At 39.6% G+C, this 19986-nt stretch overlaps 2 protein-coding genes and 1 long non-coding RNA gene across 6 annotated transcripts in view; 2 read left to right on the top strand and 1 right to left on the bottom strand.

Moving 5' to 3' along the window:
- Window positions 1–10121, top strand: part of Cr1l (complement C3b/C4b receptor 1 like) — a 46496-nt gene extending 36375 nt beyond the window's left edge. Inside the window, exons 10-14 of one of the 2 annotated variants that reach the window (XR_007592859.1) lie at window positions 2898–2921; window positions 4142–4217; window positions 6254–6368; window positions 7204–7311; window positions 9992–10121. Coding sequence is in view for 1 of the 2 variants with exons in the window: in XM_050148130.1 (XP_050004087.1) it covers window positions 2898–2921; window positions 4142–4217; window positions 7204–7300 (197 nt within the window). In the remaining variant the exon portion in view is untranslated. The remainder of the gene's footprint in view (window positions 1–2897; window positions 2922–4141; window positions 4218–6253; window positions 6369–7203; window positions 7312–9991) is intronic. The other variant, XM_050148130.1, reaches the window with a different exon arrangement.
- A 369-nt stretch (window positions 10122–10490) lies between these two features.
- On the bottom strand, window positions 10491–12512 carry LOC126505314 (uncharacterized). The gene is made up of 3 exons (XR_007592862.1): window positions 12232–12512; window positions 11852–11995; window positions 10491–11011 (listed from the first exon to the last, which is right to left on the bottom strand). It is a non-coding gene; the product is annotated as an uncharacterized lncRNA (long non-coding RNA).
- A 3652-nt stretch (window positions 12513–16164) lies between these two features.
- The window catches only part of Cd46 (CD46 molecule), a 37834-nt gene continuing 34012 nt past the window's right edge, over window positions 16165–19986 (top strand). For 2 of the 3 annotated variants that reach the window (XR_007592860.1, XM_050148131.1), the window contains exon 1: window positions 16172–16698. Coding sequence is in view for 2 of the 3 variants with exons in the window: in XM_050148131.1 (XP_050004088.1) it covers window positions 16572–16698 (127 nt within the window). In the remaining variant the exon portion in view is untranslated. Of the gene's footprint in view, window positions 16699–19986 lie in introns of all 3 variants that reach the window. The other variant, XM_050148132.1, reaches the window with a different exon arrangement.

The following is a 19986-nucleotide window of genomic DNA, read 5'->3' as shown; positions in this document are numbered from 1 at the left end:
AAAAACTTCAATACCACTGAGTTCATTTTGAGTTGGCCACCTACTGCTGGGCATGGTGCCTGCCCTTGAGTGTAGTTTGTATATCCAGTGAGACTCCACTGGAGAAAAATAATTTCTCATTTGCAAGCTACTGTCAGTTGGAGATAGCTTCTTAGTTAGTGCTGGTAGATCCTGTTCACTTGCCCCTCTCAATGCAGGGACCTCATCTGGCTGGAGCCTATGTAGACCCTGTGTGTTCTACAACGTTCTCTGTGTGTTCATATGTCCACTGGTCCTCTCCCATCACCACTGGTCCTTACAATCTTTATAACTCATCTTCTGCAAAAACCGTACATTTGATCTGTAGCACTACCAACAAAGAAGGAAGCCAATTTTATAAAAATTGTTCACTTTTTGGACCTATTGATGAATTTGAAATATAAGTAGGAAAGTACTGAAGAGATAGAAAATACATACAAAATTAAATAAAAGGTTAATAGAATTATCATAAAATACTTTAGTGGTAGTTGTGCTAATGGTAATAATATAAAAAGTTAAAGTATATTGAACATTTAGTACTGATTTACAATGGCTAGTGATAGGCAAAAGATAGATAGGTAGGTAGGTAGATAGATAATGATAGATAGATAGATAGATAGATAGATAGATAGATAGATAGATAGATAGATATTTTAATTAAGTGCTCATAATAACCATGAGATCATATTCTAAGGACACTTTTTTTTAATAGATAAAGAAACTGAGACATGAAGGGCTTTGATAACTTGCTCCAAACCACAAAAATTATGTAGCCTGGGTACAGTCGGTCACTTCACATATTAATAGAGACTGGGTGCTATAACAAATAAATGATCAAAAGTCCTAAGTAAATAATTCTCAAGAAGAATAATTTCCAGTACTGCAGTGAAAAGGACAACTATTAGGTAAAGGTACCAAATATCAACTTGGGGAGGAAAGGGTTTATTTGGCTTACACTTCCACTTTGTAGTCCTTCATCAAAGGAAGTCAGGACAGGATCTCAAACAGGTCCAGAACCTGGAGGCAGGTTCCATGGAAGAACACTTCCTGGCTCTCTCAGTCACCAAGCATGGCACCACACACAATGGGTTGGGCTCTCCCATCGTCATTAATCAAGAAAATGCCCTACAGACTGGCATACAGTCTGATATTGTAGAGGCATTTTCTTAATTGAGATTTCCTCCCCTCAGGTAATTTTAACTTATATCCGTTGATGTAAAACTATCCAGCACAGAGGTGGAGACAAAAGGGGCCAAATATCTACCAACTAGAAGGTTCTTGAAATCATATTTTAGGGTAAACTCCTCATGAATTATGCTGCACCACTGTGAACTTCTCTGGATTGAGATCTAGACTAAAGCAGCCTCCTTTGGGCTCTCATTCCTCTCGATACATCTGGTCTCATACCTTGAAATCTTACTTCTTTGAGGGGAGAAGAGACAAATTAGAGCATAGAAAGGGAAAAAAATAAAGAAAAGAAGAAAAAACAGTATTTGTCCCTATGTCTTAGGATAAATTGCACAAGATACCAGCCATTGGTCTTCCTAAAAAGGAAATTAGGAAGTACATTGTAGAGATGCTACAGCCTTGACACAGCTCACTATGGGAAAATTTGAGAGCAATTAAAATAGAATAGCTATCTTTGAGTACCAATACCAGAGGATGAATGTCCTGGTGGTCTTAGGTCTACCTTATCACTAACTCAGTGACCTGTTAGTAAGGTCACAGCTACATCTTCCTTAAGCAAGAGCTAATCTTGTTACAACCCATGCAAGCTTGGCATTGAATTCAGGACAAGTAAGTTCACCTTCAGAGAAGGTGTGAAAATTCAGAGACTTCATTGGAATTCTCAGTGAGGCTCAAGGTGTGGCAGGTAAAGCATGTCCTGAAGTCCTTTCTCCTTAGGCCCTAGGATCCCTTTCTTTGGTGCAACTGCTTTTCTAGAATCCATTTTTTTGTTTTTGTTTTTTAGGGTTTGTTTTATTTTTTGTTTTGTTTTGTGTTGCCCACCTATCTCTCAAAAGCACAAGTGCCCTGCTGTCTTCCCACTTTATAGATCACAAGTCCTGTGTCATTTCTGAGGTAAAAGACATTTGTCCAGTTCAATATAACATGACCCTGGAACAGAAGCAGGAAGTGCAGAAAATATCTTAGAATACAAGATTTGGAGTATAGGTATAAATATTATTTTTACTCTGGTATATAAACATATAGAAACTTTAATATCATCTGATGGGGGAAAAATGCCAAAGAAAACAACAAGGTATATTTCCTCCATTATATTAACAGTGAATAGGGTTTTAGGCAAATGGTGTTTAACAAGTAAGAATATAATGATATTTCTGTATATTCAAAGTGCTATTGAGTATTTGGAAAAACTTTTACAAAAAAAAAAAAAAACAGTAAAGAGACCTGTATAAGTTAATGAAGTAATGTTTGAAAATACATAATTTTCTTAACAGTTTAAAAGCAAAAGCTTGAAGCAACTTAAATACATAAGTCACTGAGCACAATATATGGGATAGGTTGTGTTTGCTGCCTCTATGTTAATTTGCACTTCAGCTCACTGTGTGAAGACTTTAGATGTGTGGAGAATGTATGCAATGAAAATGTGCCAAAACATTTTTGAGTGATATTTTTCTTTTATATTGCTTTATAAATTTTCTTTTGTAGTAATATTATTTTTATAATAAAAAGTTTAAAGAAATTTTCAGTGAGTGAAAATAATAAAATGAGATTGTAGGAGTGATACCAAGGTGTTTTATATTAGAAAAGCAATAACTGACTCCTAGATTAAAATCAGAATGAACCATACTAGCAAAAGCAGCTGTGTGGCCATATGTGCCAGTAACATTTCTGTGGCTTTGTTTCTCTTTCAGGCTCAAGCCATAGTCTCATACTTGGTAAGTCCTTTGATAGGTTTGTTTAAACAGTAAGTATCTACTTATAATAAGTGCTATGTAAAAAAAAATCAAAATACCTTTTAAGTTCAATAAAAATGTGTATTTATGGCAGCAATTCTCAACCTGTGGGTCATGACCCCATTTCACAGGGGTCACTTAAGAGCATCAAAAAACACAGACGTTTACATCATGATTCATAACAGTAGTATAATTACATTTAAATGAAGTGGCAATGAAAATAATTTCATGGTTATTTAATACATGAGGAACTGTATTAAAGTGTCACAGCATTAGGAAAGGTGAGAAACACCAGTTTAGGGTGTCATGACATTGACATCCTCGTGCACATTGAGGGACCTCATCTTTGAATCATTTGAGTGAGTAAACATTCTTCACTGCCAACAATTCTTTATTTTAACATTGCAGGAGAGACAACTCCCTCTCTACTCTGTACCAGAAATACGTTTCTGGGTAGTCGTCCTGATAATTTGTATTGTTAAAGTCATAAAACCATTATCTGTGTGATCTTGTGTCTGGAGATAGAAGGATATTGTCTTCACCTTTATTTCTGTTGCTATGCCAAAATCCTATGACAGAAACAACTTAGAGGAGAAAGGAGCTTTCATTTTTAGCTAATAATTCTAGGATATCATCCATTATTACGGGGAAGTCTTGGTGGCAGGAACTTGAAGCAGCTGCTCACATCCACAGTCAAGAACTTTTCTCCCTCCTCATAGAGCTCATGTTCCCTTGCCTGAGAATGATGCTGCAGTACTGCCTTAATACATGTAACTTTCATTCTGCCCATAGACCAGCCCGAGCTGGATAATTCCTCACTGAGACAGTCTTCTCAAGTGAATCTAAACTGTATCAGGTTGACCGTTTACCCAGCACAAATGGATTCATACAAAGTTTGATACCAAGGGGATTTCTAACACATAGATGTCCTGTCTCATGCCTTCCATTAAAGACCTGAGTAAGCTGTGTATGCTGAGCCAAGTAGCATGATTGGGAAGAAGCTTATAGGATGCTCTGGTCACCCATAACTATAGTACTGTGGCTATAGGTCTGATGTTCTAGAGTAAAACCAGGGTAGAGTAGAACCTGGAGTAAAGGCTCATGTAAAAAGTCATTAGTAACCAACAGTGGGATTAGCTGTTAAGACCGTTTAGAATTCCTATACTGTGTTTTTCATTTAATTATTTTGTTTCCTTGTTCAGGCATTTGCATTGGGATAGTCATCTTTATTTCACTCATCCTTGTTTTCTGTTGCCTCATTCGAAAATATAACAAAGGGTGAGTATAGTCACATTCTCCAAAAAAATTTCAGAGGATGCTGTGGTCTGCACCTGTGCCCTAACATTTTGGTGACTTAGATAGAATAGCCACGAGTTTGAGGCCTGAGTCACAGAATAAACCTTTGGCTCAATCAAAGCAAAACAAAGATAGCATGGGAAGGTGGCTTAGCTGTAAAAGCACTTGCATGGCAAGTGTGACGACTTCAGTTAGGATCCCAGCACCCATGTAAATGCCAGCTGGACATGGTGGCCCTTCCATAATTCCAGTGCTCAGAAGGTAGAGACAATGAATCTTCTAGGACAAGTTGATAGACAGACTTGCCATGTAAGCTTGCTCCTGGTTTTACTGGCCTTGTCTTGGTGGAATAATGCAGAAAGCAATAGAGAAAGACTCCTGACACTTATGTCATATACATATATCCTCACACATGCAAATATGTAAATGCAGATAGAAAGAATATGAAGGATAAAAACTGAATCTGTAAATTCTATGTTCCTTGTCTTAGAAAGCAAAGCAAATTAAAAGAACACAATAGAATATACCTTCATAAAGACAGATGTGGTAATTATCAGGAGGGTGGCCTTGGTTACACAAAATATTATATTTACACCAAAAGAAATATATATGATAACAGTCACTGTATATTTGTGTGTATATGTGCGTGTGTGTGTGCGCACGCTTGCCTGTGTACATGTACTCACACCACAACAGCAACATGGTAGTCAGAGGATAACTTGTGGAAGTCAAGACCCAAGATCAAACTCAGATCACCATGCTTGGCCACAAGCACCTTTACTCACTGAGCCATAATGCCAGCCCACTAGTACTTAAAAAAAAAAAAAAAAAAAAAAAAAAAAAAAAAACTTTTTAAGAAGAAATTGAAGAAAAAAAAAACAGCCAAAAGATGTTTCTGAAAGGTATGAAGCTGCTGGCATACTGTGGCTGCGATGCAGCACATGCTGACCTGTAATCATAATCACAGCCCCAGAAGCTGAACAGGGTGTTCTGTGGCACACACATCATAGCCTACCAATTTTACCAATGTAAAAGCATTGAAAGCTGCCCCTGACACACAGGTGTGCTTGAAATATCTACCAAATGAATAAACATGTCAGCCATTACTAAGAGTGTTGCAAAAGAAAGCATGTTGGCCATAACTCCTTACCAAATCAGAATACATTTTTAACTAGTCCTAAACCAAGTTCACAGTTCATGTTTATTCTAGTGAATGAACCATCTCAGTCTATATGGGTAACTATAGCAAAATACAAAATTGGGAAGCTTAGACAATAAACATTGATTTTTCACAGTTCTGGAGGCTGGAGAGCCTACTTGCTACTTAGTGAGAGTCAACTTTCCAATTAATAAATTGCAGTCAGCCCTCTTACCTGTCTCCCATAGTAGGAAAACTGTAGGAAAACTGGGCGCTCACAAAGGCACCAATCTCCAGCACAGTGTTCTCTCTTCCTTCTCTTGTATTTTGTTGGTGATGCTTGTGTCTGTAGATCCTGTTCACTTATCCATATTTTTCATTTCCAAAATTCCTCCAGTTTGTGGCTTCTTAATTGTTTCTATTTTCAGGCCTTGAACAGTTTTATTCATTTCTTTCAACTGATTTTTCTTGGCTTTCTTTAATGGATTTATTCATTTTCAATTTTTTGTTTGTGCTTTCCTAGATTTCTTTAAGGGATATTTTCATTTCTTCCTTAGTACTGTTTAGACTTCTCCATTCAGAGCTGTTGGCTTTGTTCTCTTGTTGTTTCTAACCATGCCCAGTCTATACCAAGCAGCCCTCCTGTCTAATCAGAGAAAATATTGACACCTTCCTTGGTATAATATTTGAAGTAACAAAACTCTTAGAGCCATTATCTAAAAAAGCACTTTCCTGTGTTTGTGTTACTACTAATAACCACCCAGAAGGTTCTTTCAGCAGGTCTAGCTCCCCCCACATGCCCACTCTTCACGTATGCACACTTTCCAACATGACTTGTCTCACTACTACATCACCACTCTCCACTCTTCTTTATCTTCAGTCTCACTGGCCTTCCATGTGCTAGAGAAACTGGCCTGTGATCATGGTCCCTCTGTGTCTTACGTGCTTCTCTCAGTCTAAGAGGGTAAAGAGGAGTTGAGTGGTGAGGAGTAGTGGTAAGTGAGCTAACTGCGTTTTTCATTCTTAATTCTAGTACTAATTCACAAATAATTTGTCATTTATGTTATATAAAGTACTTGCTAAGTAGCCCCAGAAGACATGATGTAGAATTTCTGGTGAGAGCATGTGGCTATAGTCAGACCTTAGTGCATTGTCAAGTTACCAGCTATGAATCCCTGAGCAAAACGCTGACCATCAAACTTCATCTTCCTTGCCTGTGAGATAGTAGCCCCTAGCTTACTGAACACAGTACTATGATGAATCATGAATGGCTTATAATGAATGTCAGAAAATGTTAGCTATTATTTATATAGTTACTAATCTTAAAAGTAATTAGTTTCTTTTTCTGTACATTACTACATCTAGTCATTCCTCACAATCTGAAGGCCCTTGGTTCTAGAATTCTCATAGATACCAAAATCTTTGGTTGTTCAAATGCCTTACATAAAAAGAGGATGGTACTTTCCTATAACCTCCTATTATGTCTTGTCTCTAGATTACTTGTGATAGTATAATATAATGAACTTCCCAACATCACTAATGGTCACAGAGCACAAGGATGCTATATCAGGTTGCAATGAAAAGCTATTATTAGTATGTGAAGTTGTCAAAATTTGTGGTAAACCTATTTACTAATCAAAATTATTCCAGAAATATTAAGATGTGTTGTTTAAGATGTGTATACACATATATAGACAAGATAAAGTCTTCTGACATAATGGGTTTAGTATTTCCTAATCCAAGTAACTTAAATCTCAAAATGAAAGTTATTAATTACTTTCAAAACTGTAATGTGGTTCATATAGTTTTCCTTTTATTCCTACCAATTAGCAACACCGCAGATGGAAAGTGTAAAGCAGTGAGTATCCATTTAAATTCTGAAGAAGACAGAAGCTGTGTTAACCCTCAAGCTCTGCTCACAAGTTAAGAGAACAACAGGTACCTGTGCCCATCCTAATTTCAAAATGTTTGCAGGAACTAAGATTCAAAAATACACTCAGTTCAAACAGGATATTACACACAGAAGTTAAAAGCTACTGCTTAAGCTCTATTGTTGCCATTTTTATGATTTTGTTCGATAACTGTCAAGGTGTATAGAATAGTGGACTTTGCTTTTTCCTGTGGAATTCAAGTGCTTGATCTCTAGGGGTACACATACTAATGTGGATCTCTTAAGGGTCCTCGGTGGTTCTCTTTACCTCTCCTGATTTCTGATTTTCACTGATTTCTGTACCTCACTTAGCTTCCTGTAACTCCTCCCCTGTAACATGAGGGCCTGCTTGTTGTGGGGTTCTGTCCTGCCCAGTTCCCACAGTCCATATGTCCCAAAGAAAATCACACAGAGGTCTCCATAAGTTATAAACTAATTGGCCCATTAGCTCAGGCTTCTTATTAACTCTTATAACTTATATAGCCCATTATTCTTATCTATGTTAGCCACATGGCTCAGTACCTTTTTCAGCGGGGCAGGTCACATCCTGCTTCTTCGGTGTCTGGACAGGATTGCAGAGGAATGGGCTTCCTCCTTCCCAGAATTCTCCTGTTCTCATTGCTCTGCTTCTACTTCCTATCTGGTTGTCCTGCCTATACTTCCTGCCTGGATACTGGACAATCAGCATTTATTTAAAACATAATTGATAGAATATAGAATTGTCCCTCACCACTCCCCCTCCTCCCGTGTTTTTTTTTTGTTTTGTTTTGTTTTTGTTTTTTGTTGTTGTTTTGGTTTGGTTTGGTTTGGTCTGGTTTGGTTTGGTTTTGGTTTTGGTTTTTTGAGGCAGTGATTCTCTGTGTAGCTTGTCCTGGCTATTCTGGAACTCACTCTGTAGACCAGGCTGGCCTCGGATTCAGAGATCTGCCCATCTCTGCCTCTCAAGTAGTGGACTTAAAGGCTTGCTCCACCCCTGCCTAGCTTCACTCTCTCTTCTTTCTGTCTTCCACTGCAGCTGTTTTCATCCCTAACTCACCAATCACCTCTTCCATGTGTCCTCACCATAAACCCTGATAGAGAAAATATTGGCCAAAGGTTTGGGGTTAAAAGGGAAGTGATACCACAGCTTAATGCAACATGATGACGTAACTGAATGTTGTGAATCACTGAACTAAAAATCAAATAATGATTTCAAGGATCCAATCACAATCTGGGCCAAATGCAGCTGGCCACTTGTGTTGCTTAAGCCATTCTCATTGCACGTCTTCACCCAGTCATGTTCTCAGTGGCTGTTTTCCAGCCCTAGTAGCAGGTGAGCTATGAATCAGACCCACTAAGCCCCAGATACTTCCAAATTTGCCCCATTTTTAAAAGCAATTTTGATTAGTAATTTCACATACCAAAACTTTTCACTGTAACCTGACATAGCATTTTTGTGCCCTGTGGTCACATGTATATCAAAGATCTAACAGTGACGACAAATGTTTTGCTGATGAGGCCCCTTAAGCCCTGAATTTCTACCCTCTACCCTTGTCTTATTCAGTAGATGTCCTACAGATTGCTCAGATCTATACTGCTTGCTCAGATACCTCATTTAATCCCTTGGGCCTCTCACAGATTCACAGCTCCATACTTCCGTATTGCACAGAGCTATTCATTTGCTCACTGATTTCCCAGGAACCTAACACATCCTGTGTATAGGTCCTTAGGACATTCTCAGAAATAATAGCACACTCTGTGCAGGTTTCCAGTCCTTATACTTGAAAGGTGGAGGCAAAAGGATGAAGAGTTCAAAGTCATTTTCAGTTATATAAGGAGTTTGATTGATGTTAGTTTGGGCTACCTGACATGCTATCTCAACAAACACACCACCAATACATACACCAAAAATAATTGCAGCTAATGCTCTGGAAATGAATTGGGCTGCTCTCCTAATAAAGAAGCAAAAACATCACATTGTTTAATAGAATTCTTATTTGTCTTTCTTCTGACAGTAATGTGTATTAATTGAAATTTGGCATTTTCTCCAATGCATATGTCTGAAATCCTTAATTCAATAATGGAGAGTAGAAGAGGAACTCAGGGGGAAATAGACCAAGGAAAAGCATTTTATAGTCAATAGAATTGTAGATACAGGCAACTCAGTTTTTTTTTAAACAAAAAAAAAAAAAAACTGTAGTTCATATTTTCTTCTGTAATAGAAGTGAATTTACAAAGCCCTCTGCTTATTATCTGGTTTCCTAGTCACTTCTTTCCTTTTGTCTTGAAGATTGTTTTTTCCATATTATATAGAGAAGAAAATGAAATACTCATTTAAAAAAAAACTTAGAATTTATGTTACCCCCTAAGTTTAATGATGATCCAGTCCAATCCACCTCAAATGACTATTTTCATCATGGCTAATCCACCAGGGAATTGGAAAGTGAGGTGACAGCGTATGCATCCAGGATTCTTAGGCGTAGTTTTCCTTTACTGTTGGAATCTATGACAGGGAAGTTGTACAGCATCAGTTCCAGGCTAACCATGTAATCACACTGAAGAAGGAAATAACAGACTGGAATCTGGGGTTGTTTTTATAGGAAATTGTTTTTAAAACATTACATAAAATGCTCAAAATATCATTGATTTAGATTTGTATATTCAAGATTACCCATCTGAAACTCTTTCCCATTTTTCTTTTTGCCCAAGTTCCAATAGCCCAGCTCGGATTTGATTCGCCCAAGAAGCCTTCTAAATAGCCACATTGCAAAATGATGTCACTTTCTGAAAAAGTATATCCTACCTGTATCACTTTTAAAATAAACTATTTGTTTTAAGAGCCAGATGTGTGGTTCATACATGTAATTCCAGCACTTGGAGAGACTGGTACAGAAGAATTGCCACAAGTTCAAGGCCACTCAGGACATTTTACCTGTCTCAAAAATAAAAATAAATAAAAATAAAAAAGTGGTATGAACTCATTTTTTAAAATGATAAATATACAGAATATTTTATATGTATTGAGCCAGATGTGATGCCTGACTCCTGTAATCACTCTGGATAACCCTGGGGCAAGAGGATCACCTTGAGTCTGAAAAGAAAAACCAAAAATCATATCATAAACGGATCAAGGTCAGTGTTGACTACAGTCTTCCAAAGCATCAAGGTAAATTATTTTTTGCAACACTTTGTAGACAAGGAGTGAGAATCTATACTAAGGGCAAGACCTGTGTGCCCGGGCCAAATGTCAAAGTGAGGGAGTGACAAGGTGGAGGCATATATCAAAGATGCGGCTGTGTGGTGAGGGAGTGTAGGTAGTGGGTGATGCTGACTAGTCTTGAGAGACAGAGAATAACGAGGAGCAATCAAGAGGGCAGTAACGAATGGAGGGCAGGTGGATCCCTCGGGTTTGTTCACTGGTTAAAGGACAACATTCAGGACAGAAAGAAAAGCCTTATCAGGGAAAAACTCAGGTGCACTGTACTGAATATGCCCCCTTGCTTATTCTTCATGGTAGTAACAGGATTCTTCACAGAGGACCAGCCACCATTTACACCTCTGCTACAAGCATACTTCTAAAGAGACGCAAGAAAATGCTTTGTGCACTGAGGGTGACCTGTGTATTTTCCAAAACAAGTTTATTAACTGGCAAAAGGAGAAGTGTGAAATGTCCTCATTAATTTCTTCTTTCCACTCCACTTCCTCCTTTATATCACACTTTCCTGTGCCCTGTACAAAAAACAAAAGTGGGTAATAAACACTTTTGATGAATCTGGATTTATATGTCACACCAGCATCCTGACTATAGCATATGAATTCTTGATAGTTCAGTTATCCATACTGCTGTCATCTAAATGAAAATATCCTATAATTTTTAATGTCCCTTGTTGACAAAATGAACAAAAAGACAACAAAAAATCAGCAAAAAAAAAAAAAAAACGTGCAAAGTTAGAGGATATCCAGGATTCCATGTTAAAAAGCCAGCTCATTTCAACGGAGTAAGATCTAAGATTCAAGCTTTTGACATTACTTCATAGAAATGCAGGAAATTTTATTTAGGGATAATGAAGCTTCAACGGCATCCAGCAAAGTTCTGCATTTAGCCTGCCTGTTTGGTGGCCACTCCCTTACCATATAGTAAGAGAACAAGACTCAGTGGACAGAAAACTGAAGATGTAGTCTAAGAGTTCTGCTTTTTAAGTCCATAGTTTTCCTTTCTTATTTTAAAATATTCATAATATGGAATAGCCTCATTAAAGAACATTAGGAAAAATACAAAAATATATGAAAATAGTAATTATTTTTGTGCAACAATGGCCGTTAATAATACATTTTTAAAACAGAACACACACTGAACAGATTGGAGAAAACCATATGTAATATCAGTTATCACCTGCTCTGTGGAAGAGAAGATACTTTTGCTTATTTAGAGATATTTTAAATGGTGATGGAAAGTGCTCAAGATGACTTAAGAGGACTGTCTAGAAAAGACTAAACACTGGGTTTCTTCTACTTTAAACGTTCTCTGTACCATGCAAATAAAAGAACAACTGCCGTAAAGTAACTTACCTTTAAATAAGTTCAGAATACATTAACCAAAAAAGTATAGCTCTTAAGAAGCATCAGTCAGCACATGCTGGGCGGAGCCTGTGGAGGTGGACTGCAAAGCAGGGCTGCTATGGGAAACCTATGCCGACACTGTAAAAACAAAAGCTAGAAGAATTGATTTACAAACTTTTCATGTAAAGAAATTATAAATAATTGAGACTAATATGTTTAAATTTATTTGAATATTATGGTACAGAGTTGAGAACTAACGACTCAATCCAGATTATAATTACAATTTTTATTGAAACTGCTTGCAGGTCAGCCTCCTTAAAGCTAAACTGAATATGTGCTGTCCAGAAGGGGCTAAGGAAAGGGTTTTTAAAGGCAGAGATCACAATTACCTGTTCCTGTGGAATTTGTAGCTTTATGAGGCTGTTTCACTCTCCTCAGCTACATGGCAATAAAGGAGCTGTCTCATTCCCCTGTACACAGCAATCAGTGCATTCACAGAAGCCAGAGCAAGCGGTTAATGATCTCACTGCAGTTACACCACTCTGGAGAGGGTGCAGAATGGTAGGAGCTCATCTTTCAGGAATTTAGGGCAGAGGCCAACAGGTACTAGAAGGGCGCCTGGTATAGAATGGAGTTTATACAATGAGTATGGATTGTATGTTTTTTTTGTTTTTTTTTTTAAATATAATTTTTTTATTGAAAAAAAAAAAGATTTCCGCCTCCTCCCCGCCTCCCATTTCCCTCCCCGTCTCCCTTTTCCCCCCTCCTCCCTCTCCTCTCCCCCTCCCCCCCACTCCTCTCCCCCTCCCTCTCCAGTCTGAGGGGCAGTCAGGGTTCCCTGCCCTGTGGAAAGTCCAAAGTCCTCCCCGCTCCATCTTGGTCTAGGAAGGTGGACATCCAAACTGGCTAGGCTCCCACAAAGCCAGAACATGAAGTAGGATCAAAACCCAGTGGCATTGTCCTTGGCTTCTCAGCAGCCCTCATTGTCCGCCATATTCAGAGAGTCTGGTTTTATCCCATGGTTTTTCAGTCGTAGTCCAGCTGGCCTTGGTGAGCTCACAATAGATCAGCCCCACTGTCTCCGTGGGTGGGTGCACCCCTCGTGGTCCTGACTTCTTTGCTCATATTTTCCCTCCTTCTGCTCCTCCTTGGGACATTGGGAGCTCAGTCCAGTGCTCCAGTGTGGGTCTCTGTCTCTATCTCCATCCATCTCCAGATGAAGGTTCTATGGTGATATGCAAGATATTAATCAGTATGGCTATAGGATAGGGTAACATCAATGGTACCTATTAGATATTTATAAGTTATATGTTATTTTAAGAACTTACCTAGTTAATAATCATATGTTCACACTTTTAAAATAAGTGACCCTGGCTAAGGAGAGAGCTTAGCAGTTAAAGCCCTTACACACAAGCAAGAGGGCCAGCATTCAGGTTCCCAGTCTCAGAAGGCTGAGAGATATCATGCCCTGAGCAAAATGACTATCTGAACTCTCTGTAACAGTGAGCTCTGAATTTCACTGAGAGACCTTGCCTCAGAAGATAACGTGGGAGAGCAACTGAACAAGATTGCTGGGGCTGGATAGCTGGTTAAGAGCACTTGTTACTCTTTCATAGAAGCTAGAGTTCAGTTCTTGGCATCCATGTGGTGGCTCAGCTCACAACTGTCTGTAACTCCAGATGAAGTTCCAGAGGATTCACCTTCATTTGGCCTCCAAGAACACTACATGTACTTGGAATACAGACGTATATTCAGACAAAATATAGAATAAAAATAAATACATATTTTGAAAAATATTCCCAATATCAACCTCAGTCCTAAAAGGTATGTTTGTGCATGTGTGCATATAAATACACATACACAAAGATGTGTGCACATGTGCTCATGAACACATATGCATGCATGCTATATCTATACACATGAAGAAAAAAATAGAAACAAGTGATCACATATCTTTAGTGTGTATACATGTGTGTGATATTTTGAGCTATGCTCGTGATCTCAAGAAAATGTCCGATTCCTAGATATTGAACAAAAGGTTTGCACATAATTATTGATAGCTTCTGGTTTTGATAGCTAGTTTAAGGATGTGTTATACAATTGGTTTGATACTGTGCTGGCTAGTTTTATGTCAGTTTGATACAAGATAGACTCACTGGAGAGGAGGGAGCCTCAATTAAGAAAATACCTCAGTAAGATTGGACTGTAGGCAGGCCTATAGATAATTTTCTTAATTAGTGGTTGATGTGGGAGTGCAGCCCTTGTCCCAGGGGCCACCTCTGGGTGTATAAAAAGCAGGCTGAGCAAGCCATGAGAGCAAGTCAATAAGCAATGTTTCTCTGGCCTCTGCATCAACCGCTGCCTCCAGGATCCTGCCTGCTTGAGTTCCTGTCCTCTCGTCCTTTGACGGTGAACTGTGATGTGAAAGTGTAAGCCAAATAAACCTTCCTTCTCCAACTTTTTGGTCATGGTATATTTTGTCTAAAACAAACACCACAAGGAATAGCTAGACAAGAAAGATAGGGAAAGACCTATGCAAAGGCCAGTGACTCCAAGCCCCCCACACTTACACCACCACCACCACAAAAATGCATCTTGTAGCACAAAGGGATATTATATATTAATTCTTGGAAGTTTGTAATTTAATATATTTACCTTTTAAGTCCCAATGCAGAAGCATGAGGACTTGAATTTAGATCCCTGGAATCTACTACATAAAAAGGTCCAAAGTGCCTATAAGGCCAAGAAGTGGAGAGACAAGAAACAGAAAGATTCCTAGAATTTACTGGCTCAATGAGTTTTAGATTCAGTAACTCTGTCTCACAAAATAAGTTGGAGAATGTGGTGGTTTGAATACAAATGACGCCTATAGATCAATAGGGAGTGGTACTGTTAGGAGGAATGACATTGATGGAGTAGTTATAGCTTTGTTGAAGGAAGTGAGTCATTGGAGGCTGGGCTTTGAGGTCTCAGAAGCTCAAGCCAGGCCTAATGGTTCACAGTCTCTTCCTGTTGCCTGGGGATCCAGATATTAGAACTCTCGGCTCCTTCTCCAGCACCGTGTCTGCTTGAGTGTCACAATGTTGCACCATGACAATAATGGATTAAACCTCTGAATTGTAAACCAGCCCCAATTGAATGTTTTTCTTTATAAGAGTTGTCATAGTGATAAAGTCTCTTCACAGCAATAAAACCCTAGCTAAAACAGAGTGACTGAGGAAGGTACAAGATGTTGACCACTGGTCTCCACAACCACATGCACATACACATACTTACATGGACAGGTGAATGCACCCATACTAGTACATACACAACACACTGTACTACACACACCTGAGGCACAGAAAAAGATACAAAGCCAAAAACGGACAAAATAAGTATCCTTCTAAGAACAGTTCTTGTTTCTGTATTTGTTTTATTTGTTTTCCGAACTTTTAAGGGAGGAAGTTAGATCCTGCACCGCTGTGCAGGAAGGTCAGCTCGCCATACCCCACTCTCTGAAAAACATAATGTAAACTGATAATTCCTGATGCACACACACAAAGCACCTAACAACTGATTTCTATGTCACTTAATAAATGACATTCTACTCCATTGTTTAAGAAATTGAGTCCTATTCTGATCCACAAGCCTGTGTCCTTCTCTTTGACAGCTAAACGAGATATTTCCCATTAATTGGAGAAACCACTTTTATTTTGAATCCTCTCCTTCATCCGAAGGTTTGACTGTAGACTTCAGGCAGCTGTCAGGATCCTGGAACGTTCACTGTCAACACTGTCCCTGAAAACATTTCAAAGCAGGGCTGAGATAGAGAATAGCTTCACTTCAAGAGTGGGCTTGCAATGCTCGCTGCTCCCAGGAAAGTGTTCTGTACAATAATTTACAGCAACGGGGTGGGTGGTGACCTTAAGGGCTGGGAACTCATTGGGCAAACATTTGAGATTTGAGGATTGTATTGTATAATTCAAATGAAGAAAATATAGGTATTTTCCCTAATCCGATGTGACTAATGCCAAATGCAACAACGAACAGGGATACCAGTCTGAGGCATCCTGGATAAGATGAGCACCAGGGGTGCTGGCTGTATGATGACCCACAGCTGTGCTCCAGGTCTCTGCGGGCCCTATGCTTTATTCTTCAAGCTCGAGTTCCGAGCAGTGATCACTGGGCCAACTAGTCTTTCCACCCTTTCTGAGTAGTGTTGCCCTTGTTTATTTGAGCCAGGGTCAGCTCCTGCTGGTAAGCAGATTCTAGAGCAACTGTAAAGCAGATGGGGGAGGAACTATGAGCAACATCTGTTGGGGGACAACCCATAGAGGAGCACGACCCTGACTGGGGAGGAGCTCCACAGCCTGTGGAAGAGTACCACCCAAGCTGAGGAGTGCAGCAAAGCGGAAGAGGACTTGGGAGCAGTGCAACTTCCTACGGGTTGAGTTAAAGGTGTCAGAGAATGAGCACAGCAGATAAAGGTTAGCAGTTGACAAGCCGGATATTCCTGGGCGAGAGCGCAACCCCGTTATTCCAATCCCTTGAATTGAGGCGCTGCCTCACTGCCAACCGATTGGCCTAGTCAGCATCACCTTGAGTCACTGGCCCTCCGGGAGTGGCCTGGCCACGCCCACTTGTGTCGCCTGGCTCACTTTAGTTTCAGGATTGTTGCGTCTGTTCGCTCAGCTCAAAAGCAACTCCCTGGTGGCCTGGCGCTCAGTTTTCCCTTCATTCTGGTAACATGACGGCGGAACCTCTCGCGCCGGACGCAAAGCCTCCCCGCCGCAGGAGGAAGACCTCCACTTTCTGGTGGTGCTTCCTGGGCCTCTGCGCAGAGGCCCTTTTGTTCCTGCTGTCTACTTTATCTGGTAGGATCCAGGAGTCTGTGTCTCGGGAGTGCTGGTACCTTGTCTGTAGAAGGAGCTCACAGCGAGGAGCTCATCCAAGGTTGGGTTGAGCAAGGTTGGCGTGGAGGACCTGGTAGAGTATTCCTAGAGTTATGCAAATATGTGGTGTGGAGACCATGCAGTCCCCATCCCCAAAGTGCAGACTAGTTTAGTGGGAAGCACTTAAAGGGTAGGCAGCCTGAGTGGAGAGAGGAATAGATGTTCATTCAGAGCCTGGCTGTGGCAGACTCTTTTCGGGGTTTAGGGTAGGCCTAGTCTTCAACCGTGGGAAAGGCAGGTCGTACAGCTTGTGCAGAGGGTGAGCAACTCTCAAGGTTTAGAGGGGAGGGAAAGTCACACCTGGCTTGTTTTATCTTAAGTCATTTCCTTGTTGCCTGAGGCGGGGTGGGCTTGGGTTACAAGTGGCTGTTTTGGGCTTAACATTTTTTATTAGATTTTTTTTCACATAGAACATATTTAATCATATTCCTCACACCCCTCCTCCAGACTTCGAGTTATCCTAGCCAATATAGACAGTGCCTGATGATATTACCAAATGGTTTTGAGTCATTGTTCGTCTTCCTTTGAAGACAAAGTCATAGGAAAAAAATTGAAACATCAGTCCAAAGACAAGAAGTATAAGTAACACTCTGGTTTTCCCCTCAGCTCATGAACCGAAACTTAAGGTTTCTCCCATCACTTTTTGGTGGTGTTTCATTACATGGAATAAATATGCTTACTGTATAAAATTTACAAAAAGAACAATGTTTCCTTCTGCTTTTCAACCCTCTGTGAATGTTTCCCTGATATATACTCTTGCAAAATATTATTTTAAATATGTAAAGACATGTTACATTTGTTTATGTTGAGGAATATTACTTTAACTGTGTAAAGATGTGTTACATTTGTTTATGCTGCATTTGTTTAACAATGTAAGGATGTGTGTTTAGTTATGAAAAGCTGTGTTGCTTTTGGTTCACTTTGCCTGCTAAGACACCTGATTGGTCAAATAAAGAGCTGAATGGCCAATAGCTAGGCAGAGAAAGGATAGGCGGGTTGGGCAGGGAGAGAGAATAAATAGGAGAACCAGGATAGTAAGAGGAGCAAAGGAGGGATACACCCAGGGAAAAAGCCAGGCAGCCGCCAGCCAGAAGGCACAAGCAGTGAAAGTAAGATATACAGAAAGAAAGTAAAAAGCCCTGAGGCAATAGGTAGATGAGGAGAAACAGGTTAAGTTAAAAAAAAAAAAAAAAAAAAAGCCAGACACGGAACCTAAGCTTGGCTGAACATTCAAAACTAGTAAGTTTCCATGTCCTGATTTGGGAGCTGGTTGGTGGTCCAAAAGAAAAAGCTTGGTACACATACATCATCCTGTACATGTAGTCTATATGTATTTCTGTATCCCTCATTAGAGGCATCCACTCAGCAATATTTCCCTTCAATATTCCAGGCTCTGTTGGCCTAAGGATGGCTATGCTGGGAGGCAGTCATAAACCAGCCTTGTTTTTGTGATCCTCTTCCACTGGTTGTTCACACATATATGTGTATGAATATAAGCAGACACTTTATTATGCTGATAGATCCCTAGTGACAGATAAATAGTAGATGATCTATAGATATTTGCTAATATTTATTAGGAGTGGCAAATATTAACCAAACCTTAACGTTAATAGACCACACTCTGGAGTAAGGAGCATGCTTCTCTGACTGGATTAAAAATTGACTCTTGGCAGGACATACAACAATCCAAACTCTGACATTTTAAACCATTGGCTTGTTACTGTTTCCCCATACATGGAACCTTTCCCTGACATTACATATTTGACCATCTTCTCTTCAAACTTTGCCAGGGTGTTAGCTCTCAGGGAGACCTCATATGACTACCCTCAGTAGACACAACCCAGATAAAGCCCCACACACACACACACACTGAACTTGAGATCACATTTCTAAAACTGTCTTTTCTGTTTTCTACCTCTCCCATTCGAAAGCAGAGCTCTTATCTTTTTTCACACCTGATACTCCAAATGGCTGTTTTGGATTTATATTGTTTTGTTTTTAAGAATACTGTTTGAAACAGACTTCAAGCTAAATGTTGAAGCATACTCTTAAGCTATTTGTAATAGATGAAAACAGATAAATGTTGACAGAGGTTTCTGTCCTGCCTGGTCCTACAGCCATTCAGTGCCAAAGAAACACATAGAGGTTTACATTAATCATAAACTGATTGGCTTATTAGCTCAGGCTTCTTATTAACTCTTTCTTACATCTTAAATTAGCCCATAATTCTTGTCTGTGTTAGTCACGTGGCTTGGTACCTTTCATCAGCGAGACATTCTCTTTTTGTTTCCTCTGCGGCTGGGTTATGTCTGCAGACTCACCATTTCCTCTTTCCAGAATTCTCCTGTTCTTGTTGCCCTGCCTGTACTTCCTGCCTGGCTACTGACCAATCAGTGTTTTATTAATACAAGATCATTGTCCCATAGCAGATAAATAAAATAAATTGAATATAACATAAATGGAGGGGAAAGTGAAAAGGAAGGAAAGCAAGATAAAATCTGAAAACTAAAAGGTAGATTAAAAAAAACCTGGAAAACATAAAAGAAAGTTTATTGTGCTAGTCAAGAAGGAAAGAATAGGGTCTCATTTTTGGAACAATTCAACTTGTGAGGAAAGGGGTTTACAAGTATCCAGCATCGAAAGCCTATCATCAGGATTGCAAAAGAGAATCTGTTAGATTTTGAGGTTGGTCTCCTTCCTTCAGAAGAATGGCTGCTTCTTTAATCCAAGCTACAGCCTCCTGTTGTGTCTGTTCCAATATACCTATTTTAGGTCTTCCTAAGACTAGTAAATGCTTACACTCTAGTGTCTCCATCCTTACTCTGTGTGCTACAGTGTAACAGAATTATCTTTATGTGGTCAGCTGCTGAGTTATACAATACTAGCAGACTGGAGAGATGGCTCAGTCATTAAGAGCACTGTCTGCTCTCCCAATGGTCCTGAGTTCAATTCCCAGCAACCACATGGTGGCTCCCAACCATCTATAATGACCTCTGGTGCCCTCTTGAGGAAGAGACCTGGTCAGTTGTCCTCATCAACTTAGAACTTGAAGCCCAATATAGACAAGCTCAACAGAACCCACACATACAGGCTGCCCATGCATGCTTCAGCTTTGACAGGGCATAAATATCATTTCAAATTCATTTTTTAGCACACAGAGCAAAAAACAAAAAATAGATGGCTCTCCTTTCTTAGATATCTCTTCTTTCT

The sequence above is a fragment of the Alexandromys fortis genome, unplaced genomic scaffold (assembly GCF_014885135.2).
Source record: "Alexandromys fortis isolate MF-2015 unplaced genomic scaffold, M_Fortis_MF-2015_v1.1 scaffold_62, whole genome shotgun sequence".
Taxonomy (NCBI): domain Eukaryota; kingdom Metazoa; phylum Chordata; class Mammalia; order Rodentia; family Cricetidae; genus Alexandromys; species Alexandromys fortis.
This window is presented reverse-complemented; position numbering and strand designations above follow the sequence as displayed.